This window comes from Daphnia pulex, chromosome 1 (genome assembly GCF_021134715.1).
Source record: "Daphnia pulex isolate KAP4 chromosome 1, ASM2113471v1".
Lineage (NCBI taxonomy): Eukaryota > Metazoa > Arthropoda > Branchiopoda > Diplostraca > Daphniidae > Daphnia > Daphnia pulex.
Window position 1 is genome coordinate 2,745,993 of NC_060017.1, and position 14,323 is coordinate 2,760,315.

At 44.3% G+C, this 14,323-nt stretch overlaps 2 protein-coding genes across 4 annotated transcripts; both read left to right on the forward strand.

Annotated features, from left to right (window-relative positions):
- Positions 1-1,394: 1,394 nt before the first annotated feature.
- On the forward strand, positions 1,395-9,411 carry LOC124198333 (proline-rich protein 36-like). Of its 2 annotated transcripts, XM_046594256.1 has the most exons (3): positions 1,503-5,187; positions 5,245-6,188; positions 8,901-9,411. In XM_046594256.1, the coding sequence occupies exons 1-3, from the start codon at positions 1,828-1,830 to the stop codon at positions 9,103-9,105; spliced, it is 4,509 nt and encodes a 1,502-aa protein (XP_046450212.1). In that variant the 5' UTR covers positions 1,503-1,827; the 3' UTR covers positions 9,106-9,411. The 2 variants fall into 2 exon arrangements, with proteins under 2 accessions (XP_046450151.1, XP_046450212.1); XM_046594195.1 differs by having other exon boundaries at positions 1,395-6,188.
- A 1,873-nt stretch (positions 9,412-11,284) lies between these two features.
- LOC124200533 lies at positions 11,285-13,069 on the forward strand. Of its 2 annotated transcripts, none has more exons than XM_046596812.1 (3): positions 11,285-11,501; positions 11,571-12,076; positions 12,472-13,069. In XM_046596812.1, the coding sequence occupies exons 2-3, from the start codon at positions 11,583-11,585 to the stop codon at positions 12,590-12,592; spliced, it is 615 nt and encodes a 204-aa protein (XP_046452768.1). In that variant the 5' UTR covers positions 11,285-11,501; positions 11,571-11,582; the 3' UTR covers positions 12,593-13,069. The 2 variants fall into 2 exon arrangements, with proteins under 2 accessions (XP_046452768.1, XP_046452762.1); XM_046596806.1 differs by having other exon boundaries at positions 11,286-11,501; positions 11,579-12,076.
- Positions 13,070-14,323: the final 1,254 nt, after the last annotated feature.

Genomic DNA, 14,323 nt, shown 5'->3' on the forward strand with positions numbered 1-14,323 from the left:
AGCAGCGCACAAGGTACACGTGAATTCTTCGAGTGGCGGCGCTGCTGCAGGCGTACCAAGTTGTCGTTATCATCTCCTTCGTTTTTTCTCCGCTGCTGGTTCCTCGAAGCAAAAAGATGGTAATCGAGGGAATTTTTTTTTGTCCATAGAAATGTTTCTGTGTTCCGTTGCGCCGTTGGGGAAACTCGGTCAGTGTGTCTTTTTCTCCCCGTACCTCCTCGTGCCTCATCGGTTTGTGGCCGTACCACCGAGGGGTTCCCGATCGGATATGGCGATTGAATTATGAACAGGGGTTTGGGGCTAAAGCTTTCTATTTGAAATTCAAAAATAAGAAGAAAACAGAGAAAGAGGAAGATATAGAGAACAAGGAAGATGCGGAGAAAGAATTTTTTAAATGAAAGGGGCCATCCTTATTACAGACCCAAAAACGGCTTAACCGGACCTTTAACCGATTTGTTGACCTACATTTCAAGGTCGCTAATGATATCCTTTTTTGTGTCCATGTCACTCAGCATCGACCTTTATGTATTTACCGTGCCGTATTCATCTACCATCACGTGTGTATGCGGGAGTGACCTCCCCTTTGCCATATATATCCTATGCACAACCTTTCTATGGGTGTGAACTCTATCTCCATTCAACGTTCAGCCTCTCCGCCTTAGCAATATGGAATTAGTTGGAAGCCTTCTGACCCCATTCTCTTTTCGGATTCGAACTTGTATCCAACAGATGCGAGGGACGAGCAGGAGAGCTAGCTTTCTACGATTTCGATGATGGACGACTGACTAGACTCATCCCAGTATTTTGCATACGGTGTTATTATCGAAACAACTTTTTTTTTATTCTTTCCCTTAATTGTTTCCGCCTTTCTCTTAAAATGCCGTTGCGTATTCGAGTTATATAAATGAAGGAACGATGTCATTTACGAGAACCCGCATAGGTACGCAATGAACTCACAAGGAAATGCCAATCGCGTGATCCCCTCCACCTTCGTTGACGGGAGAGAGTTGATTAGAGATTGTTGTGAAAGAGTGAGAAAACTTACCCGACCGCTTTACAGCTCCACAATGTTAAACAAGCCAAGATAGAGATGCGGTTAGGAAATGCCAAATCACACTATACAAGAACCACTCCTGGCCCACATCAATCAATGGTTTATATAGAAGAACCTGTATGGTCGATATCAATTTACAGTTTCAAACAAAAAGATACAAAATACTACCAGTCCATTGATGGAATATTCTCAGAGTTTTTTTTTTGTTTTTTGGCCACCACTTTCTTTTCAGAAAGCGGGTGCTGATTCTGATAATAGTCACACACTCACAGGTCTACATTTCGTTCGGCTTTATTGGACTAAAGTTATGAGGTCACGTTTGACAAAAACAAAATGAAGTGAAGAACAAAAAGAAAGAGAGAGAGAGAGAGAGAGAGAGAGAGAGCAGACGTCGAATTGAGTTTAACATATTCTTAATAAGAAATGCGTACGGGTTCGCATGGCATTCACCAAGCGACGAGCGAGCGAGCAACCGAGGAGGAGACTTTTTGAAAGAGTAGCGTGGGCTCTCTTCTACCTCGAGTGGGCCAGTTTGAGGTCAACCCTGGACCCAGTCAGTTCAGCCTCCGGAGAAGTCTCTCATCTCTCAGTGTCATAGCCAGCATCATCCCACAGACATTGCTGCAGCTTCTGCATATCTCGTCGTAGTTTTTCTTTCGAGAGTCTTATTATTTTCGTGTTTCAGCAGCTTCAAGTCTATTCAAGGGCTGATTTATTCAACCGCAAGGTGCACAAAGGTGGTTGTTTTCTAAGGCAAACTGCAGCGCCGGATCATGCGGAAGATTGGGCATCGCCAGTGGCGGACACGCAACTTTTGCCACTTCATAACGGCGTTGGTAATCCTCACGGCCATCTGTGCGGGAGCGGATCAGACGAATGACGAGTCTCGCATTGTTGTTGTCAAAAGAGGCAGAAGCGGCGGCAGCAACAAACGACCCCCCGCAAATCGTAAGCAATTTAATCAACAGCAATTGTTGACTCATTCTTTTCTCATTTACAAAAACCCTGCCGATGATGCAATTGTGGACACTGTAAAAGAGGTCGACGAGTCGCAAACGGCGGCACTCGACACCAACTTCCTACCCCCGCCCGTGCAACAATCAGCTCCAGTTGTTTTTACACCTGGTTTCGTTCTACCGGTGGAAGAGCCCAGCTTGGACTACCTTCCGCCTCAGTCTGCATCGATTCCACCACCAAGGGAGTCCACCAAGAAAAATCCAACCATTTTTTTCCCTCCGCCTGACAGAAATCCAGAAATCGATGCGGCCAATCGTTCCCTTTTCGATGCCAATGAACGGCCGCTCTCCTTTGAGCCAAAGAAGGAAGAATCGTTGAGCGTGAACAACGGCCCGTCGTCCTTATTTGACGATAATGTCATTCCTCCTGCTGGCGTTATCCAAAGAATCGTCGTCAACAACAGCAAGAACAGACAAGAAGCCCAACCGAATTATTACACCATCCCGAGCAGAGTATCGAACGAACCCAAACCGCCAAGTCCACCCGTTTATGATCGATTAGACGACAGTCTTTTCGACTTGGAATCCGAGTACGAAGATAATAAAGCTGTGCAGCAGAATCCTGGTTTGCCAAGTGCGTCGTACGGATGGCCGGCCACTACTAAACGCCCCAAAACTCCATCGCTGTTTGACACTCCCTCCAATTCGGATGATTTTAAATATCCCGTGGCATCTTCATCGTCGAATTTTGAACCATCACCGCCATCTATTTCACTACTGTCGAATCCTCCAGCAGCACCTCCGGGGTACATTCCTGACTCTCCTGCTCCGCCAGCTCCTCCTTTTTCTCCTCCTTTGGCTTCTCCTCCTGCCAATCCTGGCCCGGCTGCTCCAGTGCTCTATGCTCAATCCGACGGAGATTATAATCAAGTTCACTTGACATGGGCACAACTTCACGCCAGTTTGACTCCATCGACAGATGCCGCAGGTATTATTTCTTCCATCACCAATAGTGGCAACAATTACGCCACTACTAGCGGCGGCGGATCACGTCCCGCTCCTCCAGTGGGGCCTCCGTCACCTCCAATTGTTGGCCCTCCAGCTCCTCCTCCTACTGGAATCCGACCTCCTGCTCCTCCTGTCGTCGGTCCGACTCGTCCAGGTGGGATCGGTTCAACGATAGGGTCAACAATTGGTTCAACGTTAGGCTCACTGCTTCCGGGCGGAATCGGCTCGGGGATAGGATCAACGATTGGATCAACGATCGGCTCACTTGTTCCTTTCAGTCCACAACCTCCTGCTCCTCCTCTCACATTCGCACCTTCGTTGTTTAGTGCTAATTCCGACTCTTATGGATTTTCCAATAGTGGAACTCAATCCGCCCAGCCGCAATCTTACCAGCAGCCACAACCACAACAACAAGAACAACAGTTTCCCAGTTATGTTCTTTCAGCAGCCAGTCCCTTGGCTGCAGTTGGGCCTCCATCAGGTTACAGCCCATCTTTTTCGAGTCCTCAGCAGCAACAACAACAGCAACAGAACACACCAAGTGGGCCAACGATCATTATATATTCAGGATCGCCCTCTTCTCCTGGCCAACAAAGTGATTCAGGATTAGACTACGGTAGACAACCTTCTTTCAATCCTCCTGCCAATCCACCGTCTTATCAACAGTCTTTTAGCAATCCACCAGCAGCACCTCCAGCGAATCCACCGTCATATCAGCAATCTTTTAGTAATCCTCCCGCTTTACCTCTAGCCAATCCACCGTCATATCAACAGCAGTCTTTTAGCAGTCCACCAGCGAATCCGTCATATCAGCAATCCTTCAGTAGCCCACCGGCAGTACCTCCTGCAAATCCTCCGTCATATCAACAGCAGTCGTTTAGCAGTCCACCAGCAAATCCACCATACCAACAGTCTTTTAGTAGTCCATCTGCTGCCCCTCCTGCAAATCCTCCATCATATGAACAATCTTTCAGTAATCCTCCCGCTTTACCTCTAGCCAATCCACCGTCTTATCAACAGTCTTTTAGCAATCCTCCCGCTAATCCACCGTCATATCAGCAATCATTCAGTAGCCCACCGGCAGCACCTCCAGCCAATCCTCCGTCATATCAACAGCAGTCTTTTAGCAGTCCACCAGCGAATCCACCGTCATATCAGCAATCCTTCAGTAATCCTCCCGCTTTACCCCTAGCCAATCCACCGTCTTATCAACAGTCTTTTAGCAATCCACCAGCGAATCCCCCGTCATATCAGCAATCCTTCAGTAGCCCACCGGCAGCACCGCCGTCCAATCCACCGTCTTATCAGCAATCGTTTAGCAATCCTCCGGCTAATCCGCCGTCATACCAGCCATCCTTCAGTAGTCCGCCCGCAGCCCCTCCAGCGAATCCGCCTTCTTTAAATTACGATTCATTTAATCCTTCATTCAGTCCATCTTTTAATCCACCCGCAACTTCAAACTTCAATAACTACGCACCAGCAAATCAACAATTTTCTAGCCCGCCGCAACCTCAAGCACCTCCTCAACCTCCTGCGCCACCCCAAAGTCTTTTTAATTCGTACGGAGAACCCATTGGATTAGCTGGTGTCCCCATTCGACCAAACTCTCAACAACAGCAGCAACAACAACAGTTGCCCAGCTATGTTCTTTCTCCGGCTAGTCCCCCAGCACCCCCAGCACCCCCAGTGGGTCCTCCATCAAGTTACAGCTCTTCTTTTTCGAGTCCTCCAGCACAAACTTTCCAGGATGCCATTCCGGTATCCAGTCCGTCTTATCAGCTAGCCGCACAATCACCACCTTCTGTAACTTACGTACAGCAGCAGCAACAACCCGTTTTTGTCCAGCAACAGCAACAACAACCCGTTTTTGTCCAGCAACAGCAGCAACAACCCATTATTCTACAGCAGCAGCCGCAGCAACCCATTATTGTCCAGCAGCAGCCGCAGCAACAGCAAATTGTTGTCCAGCAGCAGAGGCCAGTTGTGGTTCAGCAACAACAGCCTGTTCTCGTTCAGCAGCAACAACAACCTGTTCTCGTTCAACAGCAACCCATCGTCGTCCAGCAACAGCGGCCCGTCCTTGTCCAGCAACAGCAGCCTGTCCTAGTTCAACAACAACCAGTTATTGTCCGGCAGCAGCGGCCCGTCATCGTCCAACAACAAGCACCGGTATACGTTCAACAACAACAACAACAACAACAATATACTTATGATAGTTATCAACAGCCAGCAGTTCAGTTCCAGCAATCATACGAGCCTGCCTACCAAACGGTGGTCCAACAAGCCGCACAGCCAGTTCTACAGCCCGTCGTCCAAACAGTCCTTCAGCCGGTTCGAGCAGTTTTCGATCCCGTTTACCGGCCAGCTAATCCCACGCAAGTCTTGCGCGTTCCGGGATTCAAAGCTCAAAAGGGTAACAAAGCTAAAGCCAAAGGTAAAGAAGGAAAAGGAAAAGACAAGTTTAAGAGCAAAGGTAAGGGTCCATCCAACAACAGTTTCTCAGCTCCGTCCAACAGTTACGCAGCCCCGTCCAACAGCTACGGAGCTCCACCGTCCAACAATTACTACCAACCTCCGGCAAACGATCCGCCGGCAAACGATCCACCGGCTCAAGATGACCCAGTGTTTGACACCGTCGTTGAGGTCTTGCAGCCTCAGCTAGACATTCAATATCAGTACAAATACTCTGGGCCACCCATCATGGGGCGCGGTGAAAAAGCTTCTAAGAAACTCAAGAAACTTTTCTACAAGGGGGCCATCCTGCTGGGCGGATTAGGAGCTATTACGGCAGCGCCCATCGTTCCCGGAGTAATAGGTCGAAGAAAACGTGATACCCGACAACCGAACGACGCCGCAGTAGCCAATTTAGCACTGATTCCATCGACTGATTTGATGCAAGATTCGTATATTCCTAATCCGAAACTGGAGTCAGCATCGGTGGCCGCCGAGAACAAGTCTCTACAAATGGGCAACAGCAGCACATCTTTATTTGATAGCCTACCTTTTCAAGGTGCCCCGATCCCCAAGAAATTGCGCAAGGAACTAGCTCGTTATCTACCAACTGCCGAAGCCATGAACGATGCTGAATGCCTACAGAAATCTTTCTGTGAAAATTTGATTGAACTCAACGACTCACCTTTCCAGGACAGCTTTCTCTTCTTCTATGCTGCGTGAGTATCTGCATTTATTTAATTCATTCCTTATTCGATTTGCTTTACCGACATATCTGTGCGGATATCTAAGATCTCAGATATGGGAAGGAAATCGCGTCGTTCCTTTTTTTTTATGTCTGAATTCTGGTGAGAAAAAAAAAATCTGTTGAGCAACGCAATGATGCAATCGAAAACAGGAATGACCAGTCACCTGAAGAGTCTCGTGAGACAGCGTTAAATTCGTCGCGGTATATGTGGAACGAGGCATTCATTTACGGATTGGGCGGATCTCGGCGGCAGGATTCCACAAAAGTTTAGGTGTCTGTGCCTCATTGGCATTTTCTATTTGAAACCTTATGATGTTGCAATATCAAGCTCGGGTAAAAATAGATTAGATAGACTGAAGCCAAGTAGGGAAACAATACAACGGTTTGTCAGCTGACCGAAGTAAAGATGCCAAGTGGTCCAAGTGCGCAAAGTCCATCCATAATGTATAGAGTGACGTGAACTGTTGAACTCCCCATTCCCAAGTTGCAACTGTGTCACCGTTCACCGGCAACAGGTGATCCCCCCCCCCCGAGGTGAATAGACGGTAGCTTTCACGGAGAAAACGGTCGGTTGCGTCGTTTATAAACGCAGACGTGAAGCATTCTTTCCTTAGTGGCTTGTAGTTGGCGAAATCTGATACTTAATTTATTCGAATCAATATATTAGCTCGAAACCCGATAGAAACCCCAAAACTCCTATCGGAAATCAACGGTGAAAAGGGCTTAGAATAAACCTGAGTCACGTACAAAATCCCCAAAATAAAACTATTGGATAATGTTAAGATACCTGAAACATTATTTAAGGAAAGAATTCGCCTGCGAGCACGCGAAGTCTTCAGTCTTGTTCTGACAATATGTTCATTCTTGCGGCCAGCAGATGTCTTCAATATGCGTTCGGTAAAGAAATTTCCACATAAGGAGAACTAGGATTTATTTATTTTTTTTACAAAAAAGGACATTAAAAAGCACTCCGAATTTTAGTGTGCGATTAAAACGGGTTTGGGGTCAAATTACTGAATAAGTAGATTATCTGCGTTGAAAGCCAAATGGTGAACGAGTGATGCATCGGATTAATTTAGTCATGCAGGTCGATAATGTTATTCCTAGAACACGAAAAGTAATCAGGGCAAATCAAGGGATTATTTTTTTAAAAAGACCCATTTAAAAGTTTTTGTTTTCTAAATGTCGATGGGCTGATTAGGAAACTTCCATATAGTCGATAAATTTTCCAGGTCAGACATCCGTTTCATGCACAACCATTCCAATAATCGATACAATACCAAATTACAGGTTAAGAAAGAAAAAATACTGTGGTAGAGGCTTGGACCCGAGTTGGATGACCCTTTGAAGTCCATCGGTTTCCCCCTATAGGCAACATTTCATGTTGTCCTTATTGACAGCGCTAATAACACCGTCTGATGTACGTCACGTAGACAATAACCTCCTGGTTCTTTCCAATCGATCGCGCCCTACTTTCACAAAGTCGTGCTGTAGATTTAAGTTCTTATTCTTCATTATTGCTTCGATGAGATCGCCATTTGAAGCAATGCACATACTCGTACTATAAATATGTCCTCAGTATAAATAGAAGACCGCCTTTATTTATTGCCACACAGTAGGGGCGTGCGTGCAGCACGCCTTCGGCGGAGTGAAATTCCCAAACCGACTCCAGACCGGCTGAGCGCAGTCTATATTTGCAGTCGCGCCCTTGGAAGCGGCGGGCCTGATTGCGTCGCAACGTTGTGATGCATATGTATACGCTATATCGAGACGGAAACATAAAAATGTATTCCACTCAGCGTATTCAAGAGAGACAGAAATTGCAACGCGTCTGTGTGTGTACAATTGCACATTGCGTGACAATAGGTATACGGTATAGGATTGTTGAAATGCCTTACATATTGCGCTAGCCCCTATTATTTTGCTTCATGATGAAATATGACACCCACGACAGCACATCGATAGAACTCGGAAATGCGTGTTGGCGGACGGCTTGCTGCGCATTTGGCTACCAAACTCCAAGTGATGGGCTTCGCATTCCGTTGAAATCACGTAACGACCCCCAGTACGACAATTGCGGCTATCGTGCAGCGCCACGAGCAATGAGATTACGTCCCGAGAAACAGAGAAAAATCACGGGACGGGTGTGTTTGTAGATTAACCTTGTGAGGGTATCACGTGCTGAATGCTGAGAGAATCAAGGTCTGGCTCGACATAAAGGCATCAGCGCTGTCGCGCCCAAATCGATCCAACTCGAAGGCGATTTTCTTGTTGTTTTCCAATTGTTGACCCTTTGGCGATTAGAACTCTTTTGATAGACTTATTCGGTCCAATAGAGGAAGAATAAATTTAAATTCGTATTCAACTAAGCGGCGCATTGTTTTTGAAACCACGACTACCTCTAGGATTATCACGCTAAACAAAAGTTTGGATACAAGCGTTCCCTAAGAAACCAAACAAGGCCATGGCGGGTTCGATCGATTGAATTGCCGATTGCATTACCAAAGTTGGATGTACAGAAGCACGTTTTATAACGCTGGGAAACAGACCAAACAAAAAATATATCTATGCCAAACGAGAGCAGCAGTTAGACTAGCGATACTTTTGTTTTGGTTTATTTTCATTTCTGAAATGTATAAAATCAACCGGGAATACGATTTAATTTAACGGGTTATTTTTACAGTCTGTCACCTGAAGCGGACAAAAACCCATGGTTGCAACAGTCGCTGACTGCCGCCAAAAAGAAGAAGTGCAGCGAATTTTATTGCACGAAAACGGCGGACACGAAAGACGAGGACGGTGCGGAGATCGACGACGACACAACTGCGACTGATGACACAACCGTTAGTCACAATCCAGAGGCTGAAGGACCGTCGCCAGCTGCTTAATTTCTAAACAACAACCTTCTGTACTTCTATTATCATATAGTGTCTGTATACGAACTAAAGTAGCTAATCAACATGTGTTTCATTTCATTATCTCAAAATGCCGCAATTGTCCTTTATGTGACTAAATCCCGTTTTATTATTGTTACCACAATCAAGGCCAGCAGAAAAAAGAAGAAACAACACACAGGAATTTATCGGATGTAACGAAAACTCGCAGCAGGTCTCGAGTCAATATATACACACTGTAATTTTCACGACGCGTTCGGTTATGATGATCTATCCGCAATACACAAAGTTTTTATTCCAGCACGACTGTCATTTTCCTGTCGCAACTTTACTAAGTAATAATATCCAAGGAGACGAATTCCCTACAGGAAAATAATTAGGCCGGCAATTGCTTGGAAATTTCCTGTTACGGAAACCTCTATTCCCTTCGTTTCCTGTGTATATGGCTGCTAGATTGTATTCCAACCATCGGTTCTTACAAGGAAAGAAAAATAAATATTTCACGATTTTACCGTATAATTTCTAGCTGTGGCTAACGAACCTGATTATATTATACAACTCACCAAGGTGTAAAAGAGACTTTTGTTTCTTCTCTCGTCTTATGTATATAGGTATCTCTCCCTCTGTTTCTGTTTCGAGCTTGTCGCAAAAGTTTTCCGTCAGTCAACCATCTTTCCTGCTTCCCACCGATATTCTTCCTCCCAACACTACACTGTCCACTTTTTGACCGAAAAATCAAGAAGATTCGGCTATAGTAGCACAAAAGTGTGAGCCATCAATTGATGGAATGGAACGAGTAATAATGGCAAGCACACTGACAGACGTTGAATAATTGAAATAATGAATAGAACGGCATACCGTATAACTTTGACAAAAAGACAATAGGTGACACACATACCCAAAACTTGGCGAATGAATCAACAAGCAGAGGGGTGACAAATACAAAATATTGTTCGACTCTAACGGTTGGCAGGTTCGAAACCCTTCATCAATAAAAATAAAATAAAGAAACTCCAGCAGCTTATTCTTCCTTGTGTGCAACAAATGCCTATGCGCTTCTCCTGTTTTTTTTGGCATGCTGTTGTCCTGCTGAAACGCCACATCGTAACATGGTCATAGATGGCTATCCCGTTATATTAGGGAGAAGAAAAAAAAGGCAGGGAAGGAAACAAACGTTCTGTGCAGCAAACGAATAACGCTACCGTTGTGTCAATTCCGTGAGAGAATGAGAGGTGATGAAACTGATTGGAGTTCTGCACGAATCCCGTGATCACGGATGATACAGAAATTCAAATAATCATTGAATACTTTTATCACGCTAGGTTTTTCGGGTAGTGTAGGCAAGAAAATAATACATAAATGTGTGTAATTTGCATTCACATAACTGACGTATGTACGTTAAAAGAGATGACTTTGTAGTTTTACAAGAGAGAGACCACGTCTGTCTGTCAAACGGAAGCAATTAGCCTTTAGCCATCCAATGTGTTATGACGTCGACCACTTTGCGTAACAAAAGGGAAGTAAATGGAATGTTCTTTTCATCGTTTGATGTACCACCAGATTAATAGGCTATATTACACGCAGTGGTATGACACAAACATTTAAAATTGGATATTCACTTCAAAGTACTTAACGGCTTCCTTTTCCCGTTGTACTACCGGCCCTACCCGGCCCCTTTTCAAGTAACACAGACTAAACGAAATATTCGATTGACTCTAAGAGAATCCAGCGGAAGGGAAAGCGTCGCTGATGTAAAAACAATAAGATTCGTCACGTATCGACACCTTCAACCTTGGAAGAATCCGTCCACACCCTTCCTCTGGCGTCAACATTCAACGTAAGAATACTCTTTTCATATTCTTCTATGTCTCTAGGTTAAAGATTCGTTCGACAGTTTCTATAATGTTTCGGGAGAAAACTGTGAAAATGATACGGTGGTTGAGTTTCTATTGTCCGCTTTTCCTTCAGCGAATGATTTTTTTGCCGTCCGGATGGATGGCTGGAGTTGGAAACTCACGAGGGCGTCAATAATACCGTGCAATGAAATATACTGCCAGGTGTTGTGTGTGTATTCGTTAGCGATGACGAGAGGCTATATGGACATTACTATACTACGTGAGACAGAAAGAAGGAAATAAGAGGAAGACGTGCGATATAAAAAGCTCGGTGACACTCCACAGTTGCATGCATTGACTTGTTCGCCGTCCTCTAGATGCTTCTTCGACTTACTTGTCAGTGAAACAAAATTAAGTTTAAAATTTTCTTTCTCCGAGTGCGAAACTAAACACCTCGTTTTTTAACACGTGATTATCCCGCGTCAAGCCTTTCGTGCAATCACTCTCGTCTATTCGCATTGCACGTCACTAAGGAATTTACTCAAGTTACTCAAGGTGGGTGTTGAAACTTTTTGAACCAAAAGAAGGCAAACTTTTTTCATGTCATCTATTTCGTTTTGATAATTACACAGGAAAATGACAAAACGGGTTTTCATCGTAACTATTGCCCTGCTGGCTTTGGCTGCCGGTGCCATGAGTGCTTCACTTCAGCACCAATCGAGTCTCGAGGACGATAACGAGATCGATCTAACCGGCTCCGGGAAGACCAGCAACAAGATAACGATGCTCGAGATGACCAAAGCCCTTCTAATGGAGCAAGTAGCTCGTGCCACATCCACCAGCGAGGTGTTGACGCTCAACATCACAAATCTGGTCGTCCTGCTGGTCATCAAAGCCATCATCTTTGGCTTTGGATTTCTGGGCAGTTTCGGACGTCGGTCGTCGCCACCGTCGTTCTCTGAATTCCTTATCGATCGTAACGATTTGATGATGGTGATGAGCTACGCCTTGGGTTCGGCCACCGACGACTACAGCTGCCTCTACCGTACGGCGTGTGACGAGCCAGAAGCCGCGCAGAGATACATGACCGCCACCAAGATGCTGGTGAAGGGGGCTAAGCTCTTCAAAAAGTAGGTTGAAATGATTGAATATCCATGTCATCTTTGTTTTATCCTCAATCAATCAAAGCCCGGTGGGTATCGCATATAAAGAATACCTGTGCATTTGTACATCCTGCAACAAGTCGGCCTATAACAGCATTCTCAGCATACCACGGCATTAGATAGCAACATTGTTTGCGTTAAGGGATGACGGAAAGAAGCAATAAGGAAAAAGAAAAATGGAAATTTCCTAGAGGAGTTGTCCATCTCTGTCGGAAAAATGCAATGCCTGTGAAAAAGTGGGAACGCGGCGGGTGAATGTACTTGTGCAAAGCAACTCATTTTTTATTTGTTTGTCGCTTGTTATGTCAATGTCTGACATATGTCTGACTTTCAATAACGTTGTGCTTGCTTTTTTTCTATAGTGAAATTGCTGGTTACAATGCGGACTTTGAAGATGTCATCTACGGCGTTCAGGAGGCCATCGAGTTCCGCAAAGGAAGTGGTGTGTGCCACAAACAATACACCTGCAAGCCGATGGAATGAATTCCACAATTCGTCGCATGATCAACTTATCTAAGCAAAATGATTCGTTTATTCCCGCAATTCTATCAAAAGATTAATTCCTTTCTCCCTTTTTGCTACATTTCCCTCTACAATTTGAGGTGCAAATGAGCTAACAAAGTCAGCTCTTTCGATTCGGTCTTCCCCATTCGTCCTGTTTGAATCGATTAGAGCTGGCATTGATACCTCATTTACGGCTTCAAAGCGGGCTCTGTTATCTTTCTTTTCCATAATGTTGCGGCTCTTTATTCAGAGGTTAATCACAGAGCCCACTTCTTGCGACACACAAACTACTATACTGACGAAGTAAAACGTTTATGCGTGGACACGTCATCCAGTATTAGCAAAAATAGTGTACATAGGAGATTTCCCGTTTAATTCGCGCTGTATGTGATCGTGTGCCTTTTCTCAGTAAAACTGTATTGAGTAATTTAATGACAATAAAAATAAATCAATTTATTCCTCTTTTTGCTCGAAGCTGGCAATCTTGAGATAGCTCAAATTAGAACAAAAAAGTCGCATCAGGAAACGTTTTACATCAAAGCAAAATGTGTTTGTAAAAATTTTCTATAGACGCTAATTCCCGGTATTTACGGTACTCTCTTCCCCTTTCGTCAAACAAAATAAAAGCAAGAATTTAATGCACACGGAAGTAGCAAAAGACAAAAGAGTATAGATAAGACTTGTATATCTACAGTTTGCGTGCTACGGGTTACACTCCGTTCTACGCGTTATCGTTTATCGACCTCTGAGTAATAAAATAAAAGACAGTGATGGGGTAACATCGTATATATGTATAATAAAGTCTCCGAAGCACGAAGGTACGAACAAAGTTTTGCTATTTTATTTTATTTTTTTCGCTGGAAGCCAAACTGAATGAAAGCTGAATGAATTCGCTTGTTGCTGTTCCAGTTGTTCTGCATTGAGCGATGAATATTGCCCAAGTCTGTCCGTCTCGACTGAACAAATGATTGGCCAATACAAGGGGAATGTAAAAACAAAACAAAATAGTATTGCTGTTTATGTGACGATATTGCATGTTCTAGAACTGCTGGATCCAACGTTCAAAGAAGAAAGGCTGAAAGAATGAGCGGATAGGCTTGTCGGAGTCTTGAGGCAGAAAGCCGTGCGAAGGTTCTAAGATATTAGGCAAGAGACGGGAAAAAAATATATTGCGTAGAAATCGATAGCAGTATTCATACAAATAATTTGCGTTGACTATTTAAAAATTTGAAGAGCGGAAGTGTATAAAAAAATTTTTCATTGTTCAAGAGGCTAACTCCTATTGTCGTGTCGTATCGTATAAAGTTTCTATGGATTAATCTGAAGGATGTTCGCGAAAGTCGTACTAGAAAGATCGTACGGTACTAGAAGCGTTAGAGGGGAACGTTACCATGTTATTTGATTTAAGATAAAACCGAAATAGTGCACCAATCGATTCCACGATTTGAAATGAATAAAGAATAGCTCAGAAAACAACTCACGACTCACGCACGTTGTTCGATTCCCGTTCAATAATTAATGTTTTTTTCCTTACATTCCTTTGCTGTTTCAGTCAATGGCTTTAAAAATGCAATTCATGTTTGATTCATTCGTGATACTTTTAGCAAGGATATCCTCGAGCTCTTTAAATCTTATTTTACCTAAGGAATCTCCGCTTTGGCATAACTCATTATCGCTTAGTGGCAATCAAAGTTTCCAAAAAACATGTCA